Here is a 13,887-nt window from a genome sequence, read left to right as displayed (position 1 = left end):
GCACTAAGCATTTGCCCAACATCTTTCATACACTGAAAAAAAACAAGTTTGCTAATTTTGGATCCCTTATCCCTTCTATCCCACCAACCATTTAACTATAAATAAATGTGTGTATGTGTCTATATGTGTGAATCCATGTATATGCTTATAATTCTAACAATTTCATTTATAACATTATTTCAATCTATGCACATTTTAGTCAACATTTCATTTATTTCCATTCTTTGTAGGTGCCTGTGTAACAACTTCTCATGCCATTCCTCTGTTCTTGCCAGCACACTAAATAACTCCTCTAGAACATAATTCACTACAACATAAAGCCTACTGTGATCACCTCAAAGGAAAAGTCTCTGTCATTCATATTTACGTGTCTTGCCCCGAGCTGTAGTCTAGTAATTGCTCAGGAAGTACAATTTAAATTGAAGTTAAACTAAATCTCAACTCAATAACTACCTTAATGGAACCTTCAGCATCTCTGGTTCACTCATTAATTTTCACTTTCATTCAAAAAAACACATACTTATTGAGTTTTTAGTACACTACTAACATTACACTAGGGGCCAAGAACACAAAAGTAAAACCTGAGCCAACTCTCAAGGAAAGTAAGCTGATGAGAAAGATCAACGTGAAAAGAGATAATTACATTATCGAGCAATCCCACTTGGGTACAAACAGGGTGGGCAAAAGCAGATTTAGTTGTGAGAACGTGAAACACAGAGTTAATAAAGCCGTTATAATCATCATAAGCAGCATGTCTCTCTCCATACTTCTGCCCACCCCTGTATATCCAAAGGAAATGAAAACAGGATCACAAAGAGATATCCGTGCTGTTATGTTCAAGGCAGCATTGGAAACAACATAAGTGTCCATCAGGGGATGAATAGATAAAGAAATGTGTTGCACATAAATATAACATATATTCACCCTGTAATATTATTTGGCCAAGAGAAAAAAGGAAATCCTGCCATTTGTGACAACATGGATGGAATTAAGGGCATTATGCTAAGTGAAATAAGTCTGACAGAGAAAGACAAATATTGTGTGATATCACTTACATGCAGAATCTAAAAAAGTAGAGCTCATGGAAACAGAGAGTAAGAAGGGTGGTTACCCAGGGATGAGAGTGGGAGAGGAATGAAGAGATGTTGATCAGAGTTCAGTTTGCTGTTGGAAGATGAATAACCTCTGGGGATCTAATGCACAGCATTGTAAATGATGACAATTGTAATCATTAATTGTAAATGATTACAATTAATAATACCGTACTACATATTTGAAAGTTGCTGAGAGAGTGAATCTTAAATGTCTTCACCACAAAAAGGAATGGTAATTACATGACACGATGGAAGTGTCAGCTAACACCACAGTGGTCGTCATATCACAATGCATCAATTATCATGTAGTACATCTTAAACTCATACAATGTTATATGTCAATTATATTCCAATAAAGCTGGAAAAAAGTAAGATACATCAAGAAAGAAAAAAAGAGGTAATTTCAGATTTTAAAAAATACAATGAGGCCCTATATCCAGTATACTATAAAAAGAGATATACATGCAGAGGCTAAATGGAGAAACATTCCACAGCATGGGCTCAGTATTACATGGCTATGTTAAAAATCAGTGGGTTAGGAAAGTTCAGCATAATATACTTCATATATTTTGTTTGTTTGTTTTTGAAAGTGCAAAATACAATAAATCTTGCAGGGTAATCAGGCTTCACGAAATGCTCACTTGCAGGAACAAATGAAGAGAAGTGTACAGGTGACAGGCACAGGACATGTACGTCTGAGCCAGCAGCCGGAGCTTCACCATTTCCCTTGGAACTTAAGTATTTAACTTACCTGTTGGAGTGACTTTGAAACCCTGTGAATAAAATTACTCTCTAGGTGAATCCTCACAAAACCTCTGGGTATACAGACTCCTACTGCTAAAAGAATGCACTCGATTAGAGATGCCACCAGCATGTCCGGCAGGGTTGCGGCTGCTAAGTCCTGAAAGCTCATTCAAACACCATGAAGTTAATTTCAATGAGGCTTTTAAAATATGTGTAATTAGATATAGATTGAAGAGTAATCTAAAAATGTTAATTTTCAAGTACTTCCAATGTGCACGTATATATTGCCTTATAAATATAAATGTATATATTTTCCACTCTACTTTAAGGCTTCAAAATTACCAAAGCCAATCTCAATACTTAACAGGTACCTGCTACTGTTTTGAACCTAGTTATACCATGTATATCATTCAATGGCATTAACCAATATTTACGACCAATAAACAATACATAAATAACAATGGGTTTCAACTTAAAGATTCTCTTCATTTTGCCATCTTCTAAGAAAAAAACATAAAACGTGTTTTATTACACAAGGTAAAGAAAGAATTTTCTACGTAAGAAGAGTATATAACTACCTTAACTGTTTAAACTTAAGTCAGTTTATCAAACCTATAGATATTAATTCTTTCCCCAAAAATGTGCTAAATTGAGTTAAATGGTTTATTTTCTTTAATTTTAAAATTGTCGGGAATATGATAGCCTTAATCAATAAAGGTTAACCCTTCCATCAAGTAAAGATTTAAAAACACATTTATGACACTCTGAAAACTGAACATAGATTAAGAAATATTAGGTTCATTCATATACAGCTCACATCACCATTTTTTGTTTCTAGAGGTAAATCCTACATGCTCAGCAGACATTCAAATATATTTATCTAGAGATTCCAAGATGGTGACGGACTGAGTGGAAGTTACACTGACACTCTCCCAGGATCAAACTAGAATTACAACTAAAATATAGAAAAACCACCCTGAATAATCAACTGCAACTGAAGATGAGCTGGACAGCACTCCCATAACCAAGGAGGAAAAGTGGAGACCGCACAGAGACTGGGGAGAAGTGTGGAGGCATAAGAGGGGTGGCTGGGCTCCAACAGGCAGCAGCTAGAGGTCCAGAGGGAGATCTCAGCTGTGGGGGGTCCCACTGAGGACTCTGGGCCTAAACCCCAGGCTGGGCTCCACAGCCCAGAGCACCAGGACTGAGAAAGGTGCCCACACAGCATCTGGCTGTGGAAAGCAGCCGGGTTTTTGTCTGCCAGGGAGAGACGCCTGAAAATGCAGGCCCCTCTTGAAGAGCCAAGGCACAAGGTTTCGTGTGCAGCCACTCACCTTGGGCTCCGGCGGTGGCAGAGTGGACTAGAGCAGTGTGAGGAGAATCCAGGAGGGCTGGCTGGGGGAGTAGAGCTCAGAGGGCACCCATCTGGATTCCTGTGCTGAGTCATTCCCCCTTACAGCAGGACATCTTTCTCAGGCAGACATTTAAGTTCCAAGCAGCTTTTGCCTGCTGGGGAAAGCAATTGCCCCACCCTGTTAGAAAACCTCTCACCTCACCCTGTGGAGTTTCATTAAGAGACTGAATAACAGCCTCTGGGTGCTTTGAGTCTGCCTGATCTGCTTCAGGACATGGGGCCTGGAATAGCAGACCTTGGTACACACCTTGGTCCTTTCCAAATGCACCCAGCCCCAGCAGAGGGAACCATAAGCTGTGGAGTGCAGAAAGCTTTGAACAGGGTACCCAGGGCTAGTCACAAACAGCATCTGACATTGGCCTGCACCAAATGTGAGATGACCAAACAAAAGTCTGGGAGTCCTAGCAGATCTACTTAATACATAGAAACAAATCCAAACAGGAACCCAAAATGGGAAGACAAAAAAACAAGCCCCAAATGCAAGAACAAACGAATTCTCCAGAAGAAGAGCTAAATGAAATGGAGATAAGCAATCTATCAGATATACAGTTCAGAATATTGATCATAAGGATGCTCAACACCATGAGAAAAGAAATGGAAACTATGAAGGAAATGAAGAATGACATAGCAGAAATAAAGAATACATTGGAAGGAATTAACAGCAGATTAGGGGAGGCTGAGGATTGGATCAGCCAATCAGAAGACAGGGTAGAAAATATTACTCAATGAAAGAACCAAAAAGAAAAAAACAATTAAAAAGAGGAGGACAGTCTAAGGGAGCTGTGGGACAACATGAAACTAACAATATTTGTAGTATAGGAGTGCCAGAGGAGGTCAAAAGTAAGCAGGGGTTAGAGAACCTGTTTGATGACAGAAAACTTCCCTAACCTGGTGAAGGAAAAAGTCACACAAGTTCAGGAGACACAGAGTCCCAAGCAAGAAGAACGCAAAGAGACCCACGCCCAGACACATCATAATTAAAATGTCAAACATTCAAGACAAAGAGAACATTAAAGGCAGCTAGAGAAAAGCAATCTGTTAAGTACAAAGGAGCTTCCATAAGGCTGTCAGTTGATTTCTTGTCAGAAACTCTACAGGCCAGAAGAGAATGGCATGAAGTATTTAAGGTAATGTAAAACAAGGATCTGAAACCAAGACTATCCAGCAAGGCTATCATTCAAAATAGATGGTGAAACAAAGAGCTTCTTAGACAAAAAAGGTTAGAGGAGTTAATCACCACCAAACCAGCATTGCAAAAAATGTTAAAGGGACTGCTGTAATAAGAAGTTGAAATAGAGAGAAGAAACATAGGCAGAAAGAAATAAAATGGCAATAGATAAGTACCTATCAATATTAATCTTAAATATAAATGGATTAAATGCTCCAATAAAAAGGCACAGGGTAGCTGAATGGTAAGAAAACAAGACCCAAATATATGCTGTCTATAAGAGACACACCTCAGAACAAAAGACTCACACAGGCTGAAAAAACAACAAAAAACGAAAAACTTGGTTTTGGAGGACTTTAAGGTAGAGACGAACAGCAATACAGTCATACTAGGGGACTTTAACATCCCACTGACTTCACTGGATAGATCTTACAGACAAAAAAATATCAACAAGGAAACAGTGACCCTAAATGACACACTAGATCAGATGGATTTAATTGACATTTACAGAACATTCCACCCCAAAGCTGCAGAACATACATTCTCCTCAGGTGCACATTGGACACTCTCAAAGATAGACCACATGTTAGGACACAAAACCAGTCTCTACAAGTTCAAGAAGACTGAAATCATATCAAGCATATTCCGGGACATTTATACCATGGAATACTATGCAGCTGTAAAAAATGAAGGATCCCTTACCCTATGAGACAGCATGTTGGGACCTGGAGAGTATTATGCTAAGTGAAATAAGCCAGAGAAAGACAAGTACCACATGATCTTACTCATATGTGGAATCTAATGAACAAAATAGATCCAGAGACATAGAAGCATGGAACAGACTGACGAATCCCAGAGGAATGCGGGGGGTGAGGGGGGGGGGATTAACCTAAGAACTTATATGCATATATGCATAAACCATGGACACAGACAATAGTGTGGTGAAGGCCTGGGGGGGGGGGGTGCAGGGTGGAGGGGATCAATGGGGGGAAAAGGGGACATTTGTAATACTTACAACAATCAAGATAAATTAAACCATAAAAAAAGAAATATATTTGTCATATTGACTGCACTAAATAGGCATTCTTTTAAAATATTTAAGAGGAAGGGCTCAGGAGTAAGATGGAACTATTCAAACTCTTGCTCAGCTCCATATGGGTCCTATGACCCAGGTATGTGACTTCACCTCTCCAAATCATATTTTCCTAACCAAAGTATCAGGGAACTAATGCCAAATCAAGGGATGTTACAAATAGTGAAGAAAGTAATGTACATAAAGTACATCACAAATTTAGGTACTGAGTAAATGTCCTTTTTATTACACATTCTGTATTTTGAAAACAGTCAAATGTTTCCTAAGCTTACAGGGAAAGTATTCAACATCAATATTTATGATATTGCCTGTGGCATAGAACTTGTATCCTACTTTATTACCTAAATGACAATAAAGAAGTTAATGTCATGGGGGAAATGTTATTAAATGTATCAATTTATCAAATGTATAATACAAAATGAAGACAGTATATAAACCATCTGTATAGTATGAATCATAAATTTAAAAAAATATTTATCATGTATACATGCAGAGAAAAAAGATTGGAAGGAAATAAATCAAGATTTTATTAGCAATTTATTGGTAATAAATTTTAAAATTTTACTTTTCTTTTATAAAATTCCCCTTACTCCCTATGTTATTTTCATATTCAAAAAAGGGCTACTTTTGAATGCCACGTGGAAAATCGTTTCACATTTTTTAACTAACGCCAGCTAATACTTCTGACAATAGAATAGATAATAATCGATGATAATTTCATGCAGATCATGTCTCTTTTTTCCAAAAAGAATTTTTTTCTTTTTAACAAAGACACACTCACACACTCTTGCACACACACATACACACAAGTGGAGGGTTTTAGTATTGTAAGCTCTAAGAGAAATACTTTGCCAAATAAGGCTTGTGATACATTTAAGTCTTTCAGCTTCATTATCTGCATAGCAGTTGACCAACATTCAGCTGCAGAAAGGGTGGCAGGGAAAGCTGAAGCTTAACACTATAAAAAAGATCGAGTTTAGAGACAGTACTATGCCAGACTAAAAGTTTAATGCCCTTAATGTGCTTATGAGCCAATGTCATAGCACAGCCTACAAACTCTTGGTTCTCCAACATTTTTGTCGTTTTTTTTGTCTGCTTTATCATTACAACTATTTACATGAAATCAGAATCCTGGTGTTTTAAAAGTCGTCTATTCCTTTTTCTAATTCTCCATTGACTCAAAGGTCATTCAGCCATGTGGTTGCAGAAATTTTCACATTATAATTATAGAAATAACCAGTAAGTTTTCAGAAGAAAAAGAAACAAGTTTTTTGGTTTTTTTTTTAAGTGATGAACAAAGTTGTTTTCCATAACACAGTGTTTGGTGATACAAGTAGAAGTATTTTTAGACTGGAAAACAATAATTAATTTTAAAGGTATTCATCTAAATAAACTGGCTTTGAAAGAAGTTACTTACAAAGCTTTAATGCAACAGGCCTGCTAACCTGTTGAATAGCTATTTTAACATTTTCAATTCAACTAGATTTCTTCAAGCCAACCAGATGAACTAAATCAGAATTTGAAAGAAAGGATATAAAACTCTAGTAAGACAAATTAGATTTCATAGCCCAGTTCAGTAATAGCATTAATTCACACCAAAAACGGATATACCAAACTTAAAGAATATCAAGGGAAACCCTAGAGGAAGGTGTACTTTGGTACCACATCTTACTCAGCCAACATATGGAGCACAAAACTCAAAGCACTGTAAGAGAAGATCAAAAACCGAGTACTTTGTTTCTGTAAACTCACTGAGTATGAGAAATAAAGGATATATGTAACGCTAGTTTTAAGTATGGGTGGTCTGTGTATCACATTTCAAGCAAATAACTATCTATTGTCTATGTCATATAATGGCAACATTTTTTGTCTCCCAGACATTGCTAAAAACAGCCACAAATGCACTTCACAGACACCGCCTCAAAAAGAGAAAGCCGAATCAATTGTTGTTTTTCTTCAAGAAAGAACAATCCATCTTAAATATTAGAATAATATGAAGTATAATAGTACCAGTATATGTTGCAGAGTCTAAACAACCATCAAATAATGAGTTAAGACTGAGAATAGATAAGAGTGTCCATGGAGCTAAACGAAGCTGGTATTCAATGTTTAATAGCCTGTCTATAACCTTTAGCATTACAACCCAATGACTTGGAGACAAGCACTTAAGGAGATATGAATCTAGCTCAGTGTTTGTCAGAAAATACTGCCAAAGTTTCAAGGCCTGGTGGAGAGCATTAAAACCCTTCTTGGCGCTGCATCAGAGAAGAATTCTGTTGGAGCTGATTCAAAAAAACCTAACTGGACTATGACGGGCAAAGCTAGGTGAACTGAAAGAAGGTGGTTATTAAGTGGGTTGTTTCAAACTTCTGAAAGTTTTTATTATTCTATCACTTAATTGCAAAATAATTTTCCAATTAACTTTAAAATTAAATAAACATATGCTATAAAACAAAATTTAAATTTAATATCAACAAGAAATAATCAAGTCTGCACTCTTGTTAACAGCTAACCTTTGCTAATCTTTATAGGTTAAGCACTGTTCTAAGCACTTTACGTGTACTCTCAAATCCTATTAAATTGGTACTATAATATATTAGGTGAGGAAACTGAGACATAGAACAGGTAAGTAATTTAACCAATATCACACATTTGGCAAATGGCAAGTGTCATGATTACTCAACCATATGCCATTCCCTTCCTGTTTATACAGGGGGCTAAGGGAAGGAGACAGGAGCAGAAATTGAGATTCAAGTGTATAAATTACAATTCTACAGTATTAGAGAAACTTCAAACTAAATTCATGTGCACCCTGAACTTAAAAAGGTGTTAAAATGACTGAGGCATGTTATACACTAAATAAATATTTGTTGAAAGTACTGTGTCAAAAGGGAAAATCAAAGATAATAAGGCTCTCTTGGGCATTCAGAACACAGTGGACAAACAAGTCCAACAATAATTTTGTTTTTAATGAATAGCACTGATATTCATTTTAAATAGAGATCCCTAAATAAGATAATTACATGCTGTATACTTGCATCATTACCTAAACTGAGTAAGGTGGAAATACAAATATTTTACAATGTGCTTTCATTTACCAATATTAAAAGGAATCTCATCCAAAATAATTTGTGAAAATATGCTGCAGGCCATACAAAACATAAAATAAATGTATGTATAACAGTATTTAATATCAACTTTACATAATAAATTAAAAATGGCAACTATATTAGACTGGTCAACGACTGGAATACTACTCCAAAAGGACAATATTTAATCTGAAATTGTGTATTTCCCCCCACTTGGTAATTATGAGGAAAGTTTTGGGTTGCTTCCTTAGATTTCTGGGACTTTTATGAATGAATCTTAGACTTCATTAGTTATGTGAGCTCATTAGTTATGTGAGTACTCTGCAAATAGTTATTCATAATATGACTATTTCATTTTGTTAACACTTCTAGCTCCAGAAGTGAAATATTCTGAATTAATTCCAAATATCTCTCAAATTACCTTATTAGTTAAATTGGCTGTTTCCTACTTCAATATACTATTTTAAGGACTTTTTTCCATAATTTAGAGATAACCTGTTATTACTTCTTTTTTGTTGTCGTTTTTAATCCTCATTGGAAGATATTTTTTTCATTGATTCTAGGGAAAGTAGCAGGGAAGGGGAGGGGAGAGATTGAGCGAGAGAAGAGAGAGGAACATTGATGTGAGAGAGCCACATAAATTACAGGCCCTGACGAGGACCTGGGCTTCTGTGCTCTGGCTGATGCTCTAACCACTGAGCTGCAGGCTAGGGCTGTTATTATCTCTTTATAAACAAACTAATAAGCATTTTTAGGCCCACAACTTTCTACGGGAAAAAGAAACATCACATCTATGAAAGATTCCAAAATGCAAGAAGCTTAACTGCAGAACACATGTTTATATCTTCTCTAACAAACATCACTAACCACATGAAAGCCAAAAGTTCATTTCATCTCATCTTCGGAAATGCTTGAAAATATATCCATGTTGAAATGACATAAACATTTAAGATCTAAAATGTTAATAAAGGTCCCATTGATAAGGGATAAAATGTAAAGAATAATGCTAAAAAGTTTAATTACTTAATATATATTGAAGAGATCCTTTTATATAAGCAATAAAACACTACCTTCCTTTGGATGGCTTTTCTATCTTTTTTTTAATGTTTTTATTGATTTTAGAGAGAAGAGAGGGAGTGGGAGAGGGAGAGATAGAAACATCAATGATGAGAGACACTGATCGGCTGCCTCCTGCACGCCCCCTACTGGGGATGGAGCCCGAAACCCAGGCATGTGCCCTGACCCAGAATCAAACTGCAATAACCTGGATCCTAGGGCGATGCTCCACCGCTGAGCCACACCGGCCGGGCTCTATCTGTGTTTTTACTGTGCAATATGTCATAATACGATGACATAATTAAGGCAGCTAGATTTTTATCTACCACTTCAGCGTACACTTTCTTTGCTTCTCTGTTGAAATGCTTTGCTTTCTCAGAAAACCCAGCACTATTAAAAAACATAATCTGAGACGGGGCCTGCTGTGTTTCGTCGCCCTACCTCCAAGGGTCCTGGAATATACAAGGAGCGCCTTCCAATCAAGCGTGCAGCTGTGCAAGGAGACGTCCTTTCCACTTCTCCAGTCAAAATAAAGTGCGAAATGGTGTCTGGTTCCCAAACAGTGAGTAAATTACCAAAATAAATACAATTAAAACCGATCTGTTTCTGTCATAGCCGTTCGGGGTACTCTCCCTAACACTACTGGCAAATTTCAAAGCTTCTTGCGTCTTGCCAAAGAAAAGCCGTTTGCCAAACGATGTCCCTGCTGCCATCCCAGCTGGCTTTTCATTTTCCCAAACAGCTCCCTAGTCTGTCTAAACGCCACTGAGGACGGAGCCCGCCCCGCCTCCACCCCCAGGCCCCCTGATATTCGGTGGAGCTCTTGAACTTGGCCACAGGGCCCTCCTGAGGCTCCCCGCGCAAAGCATCCTGCCGAAGGCTCCCGGAATCGCCCTCATTCCCTCGGTTCAGAGTATCCGGGGATTTATTCCCCCTGGGAAAGTGGGCTCAACAGCCCCCCCACTTTCGCACTTGAGATGCCCAGAAGGAAAATACAACCTCTCTCTCCACATCCCCCCCACACCCAGAAATAGGGAGAGATGCGCGCACACGCGACCCGTCCTAACCTCCAGCCCTGGCCGCAGCCCTCGGACGTCCGAACTCCCGTTCCCGCCGCCTTCGGCCGAACAGTTTGCACTTGACAAGCGGTCGGGGGAAGTCCGAGGTTTCCCGGGGGGACGGAGCCCGCTTTCCCACCCGCCGCTCCCACGCCCCGGCCCCCGCGGGCTCCGGGGGCACAGCCGTCGCTTCTGGGGCTGCGCCGTCGGAAACCACGGGCCGCGGGCAGCTCCGGCGCCAGGTCCGCACCGACGGGGGAGCCTGGGGGTGCCCTGGGCGGGAAACGCTGCGCCTCACGCGATCCCAGGAGCCCGAGAGGCGGGGCGGCCCCGCGCCCGGCCGGCTCTCCCGACCCCTGCCTCCCTCCGTCCGCGGGGGAAGAGCCCCGCGATCCCGGGCGCAGGGCGGGCAGAGGGAGAGCAGGAAAGTTCAGAAGGAGGACCGCGTGGGACCTGCGCGCCCCCAGGGACCAAGGGGGGCTCGGAAAGGAGAGCGCGCGAATCGGGCGTGCCACGCGCCCGCGCCCGCGGGGAGAGCCCGCGGCGCCCGTTAGTGAGCCCGCCCCCGGGGCGGCGGCCGGCCGGGCGGGGAGGACCGCGGCGGCGCCCGCACTTACGGAAGAAGATGTACTCGGTGTAGCTGCTCCAGATCTTGTCGTCGCGGTACTGGTTGACGAAGGCGGCGGTGCCCGACGAGTTACACGCCACCATGTGGAAGCCGGCCTCGGACAGGCGGTCGAACGCCTGCTCCAAGTAGGTGAACTTGAGGTAGAAGCGGGACGTGTACTTCTCGGGCGGGCGGTCGGGGTCGCGGCTCTCGTTGAGCGTGTCCCCGAAGACCTCCTTGGCCAGCGCGATGCGCCCGCACACCATGATGCGCGCCACGCGCCGGAACTTGGCGTCCGCCTGGTGGTCGCGCACCGTGGTGTAGGAGCCGCGGTAGCCCAGCGTCAGGAAGCCCGAGCGCCGGTCGGGCGCGCCGCCGCCGTGCGCCCCGGGCCCCGAGGGCGCGGCCGCCGCCCCCCGCAGGAGGAGCGCGTCGCTGCTGCCCTGCGAGAGGTTGTCCTCCAGGTCGCTCTGGCAGCCCTCGTCGTTGAGCGAGTTCTGCTTGGTGACCTTGGGCGACAGCAGCTTGACCAGGTCGGCGAGCTGGAAGTACTCGGCCTCGCGCAGGAGGCGCTCCTTCTCGGGGAAGTGCTCGGGCAGCGCGAGCTGCTTGTCCCGCAGGTAGTCCAGCACGTACCTGAAGAGGAAGCCGTCGCGGTCGATGAAGAAGCGCGCGCGGCTGTCCCTGGGCAGCTCGCCCCGGCGCCGCGCGCCGCCCCGGGGGCTGCAGGGCGCGAACATACTGGCCAGAGTGCTGTCCGGGACGCTGAGCAGCGTCGAGTGCTTGGTCACATACACCTGACCGCCCACGTTCAGCTCCACCACCTCCGGGAAGGGCGAGGGCGCGCAGGGCCCGGGGGCCGCGGCCGCCGACGCCCCGGGCGAGCTGGACGCGGACACCATCTCGCTAATGGGCAGGATGGTGCTGCCCGCGCCGCCCGTGTCCTTCAGAGCCATGGTGCGCCCCGCCGCCGGCCGAGTCACTGGGGAGCCGCACTTCCTCGATCCCGAAGCCGGTGCCCTGCTCCCCGGCGGCCCCCGGCCTCGGCGCGCGCGCGGAGCGCCCTCGGGCCGGGCGGCGCGTTCCTCCGGCCGGGGCGGCCGGGCTCAGGGCTCCGCGCGGCGGCGGCGGCGCTCGGGCTCCATCGGGGGAGCGCGGCAGGAACCGCGGCGGCGGCGCGGGCAGGAGCGGCCGCTCCCGGGGCGGCGGCGGCGGGAAGTGGCGCGGAGACCCGCGGGAGGCGCTCCGGCGGCCGCGCGCCCCTCCTCGGGAGGCGGGGGGGAGCGCAGAGGACTCGCCACCCGGCGGCCGGCGAGCGCGCCGCGAGTCCCGAGCGCGGGCCGTGGCGCTAACTACCCCGCGCAGCCCGGGAGGCGGCGCTGACGTCAGGCCCGGGGCCGGGACGCGGGCCGCGGCTGTCACTTAAAGAGATAAGCGCCGGCGGCGGGCGGCGGGCGGCGGGCTGGGGCGGCGGGGCCGGGCGGGGCCGGGCGGGGCGGGCCGCCGGGGGGAGCTGCTGCGCCGCGAGCGCGGTCGGCGGCGGGGACCTGGGACGGGCGGAGGGCGGACGCCGTCTGTCTTCATTTCCCGCCCTCCTTCCGTCGGTCCGTCCTCCCTCCCTCCTTCCCTCCCTCCTTCCCTCCCTCCTCCGCCCGTTCACACCTTAAGACTCGCGCTCTTGGTGGTGCGCGGTTTTCACTCTAGCACGGAAGTCGGGGGTTGGGGGGGCTTCTAACCCGCGAGGCCAGTCTCCTGACCCTTAGTTCTGCGCTGGCCTGAGAGCAGTGACGCCGAAAGAAAGCGGGGCGAGCCCCTGATAGTGTCCCACCCGGATTTTTTAAGGGCAGGGCGAAAGGTCGGAAGGTCGGCTACAATCCAGGCCACGATTGCCCAAGGAACGGCGCGCGCCAGAGCAGCTGCAGCCTTGCTAAGGCGGAGGCCGATTTCAGTCCCCCAACTGAGAAGGGCTGCGGGTGAGCGACTGCGTGCGTGCCCCTCCTCTCGGCCGCTGGGGGCCGCTGGGGGCCGCTGGGGCCGGAGGCGCTGGGGACTGCGGGGGGGCGGGGCCGGGCCGGGGCGGCGGCGGCTCCGGCTCCCCTCGGCGGCCCGGTCCCTCCCTCCGTCCCTCTCCGCGCTTCCGTCCCAGCCCCTCGAGCAAGAGAAATGGCTCCTGTGTTATTGGTCTTTTAACCCCAAGGCTCAGGTCACAAATCAAGATACTATGTATTTAAGCGCACCTTAATTTCCATTGTCCAGAGCACAATTACAGCCCGCAGATCAGCAATATTTGTCATAAAGCGACGTGAAAATGCACAGGAGGTCTCCTTCATGGTGTGGGAGAACGGAACAGGCCATCCGTCCCTTTGTGTTCATAAATATAAAAACACTCATTCATTTATAAAGTGCAAAAGTGAAAGGAGTATACTGGGACACAAAGTAGTTTCTTCAAACATTATCGTAATAATGTAGATGAACCTTACCCATTGATTGAAAGTTCAAAAAAAAAAAGATATTAATGTGTGTTTTTCAAAAAAAAAAAAAAAATTAATGCCTACTTAGGATTC

The 13,887-nt window shown here is 44.9% G+C and overlaps 1 protein-coding gene across 1 annotated transcript in view; it reads right to left on the bottom strand.

Moving 5' to 3' along the window:
- Positions 1 to 12,347, bottom strand: part of KCTD8 (potassium channel tetramerization domain containing 8) — a 171,270-nt gene extending 158,923 nt beyond the window's left edge. The window contains exon 1 of the mRNA XM_087816860.1: positions 11,334 to 12,347. Coding sequence (XP_087672986.1) covers positions 11,334 to 12,279 — 946 coding nt within the window. The 5' untranslated portion in view covers positions 12,280 to 12,347. The remainder of the gene's footprint in view (positions 1 to 11,333) is intronic.
- Positions 12,348 to 13,887: the final 1,540 nt, after the last annotated feature.

This window comes from Miniopterus natalensis, chromosome 1 (genome assembly GCF_054644295.1).
Source record: "Miniopterus natalensis isolate mMinNat1 chromosome 1, mMinNat1.hap1, whole genome shotgun sequence".
Taxonomy (NCBI): Eukaryota; Metazoa; Chordata; class Mammalia; order Chiroptera; family Miniopteridae; genus Miniopterus; species Miniopterus natalensis.
Note: the sequence above shows the minus strand (reverse complement) of the source record. Positions and strands in the feature narration are given on the sequence as shown.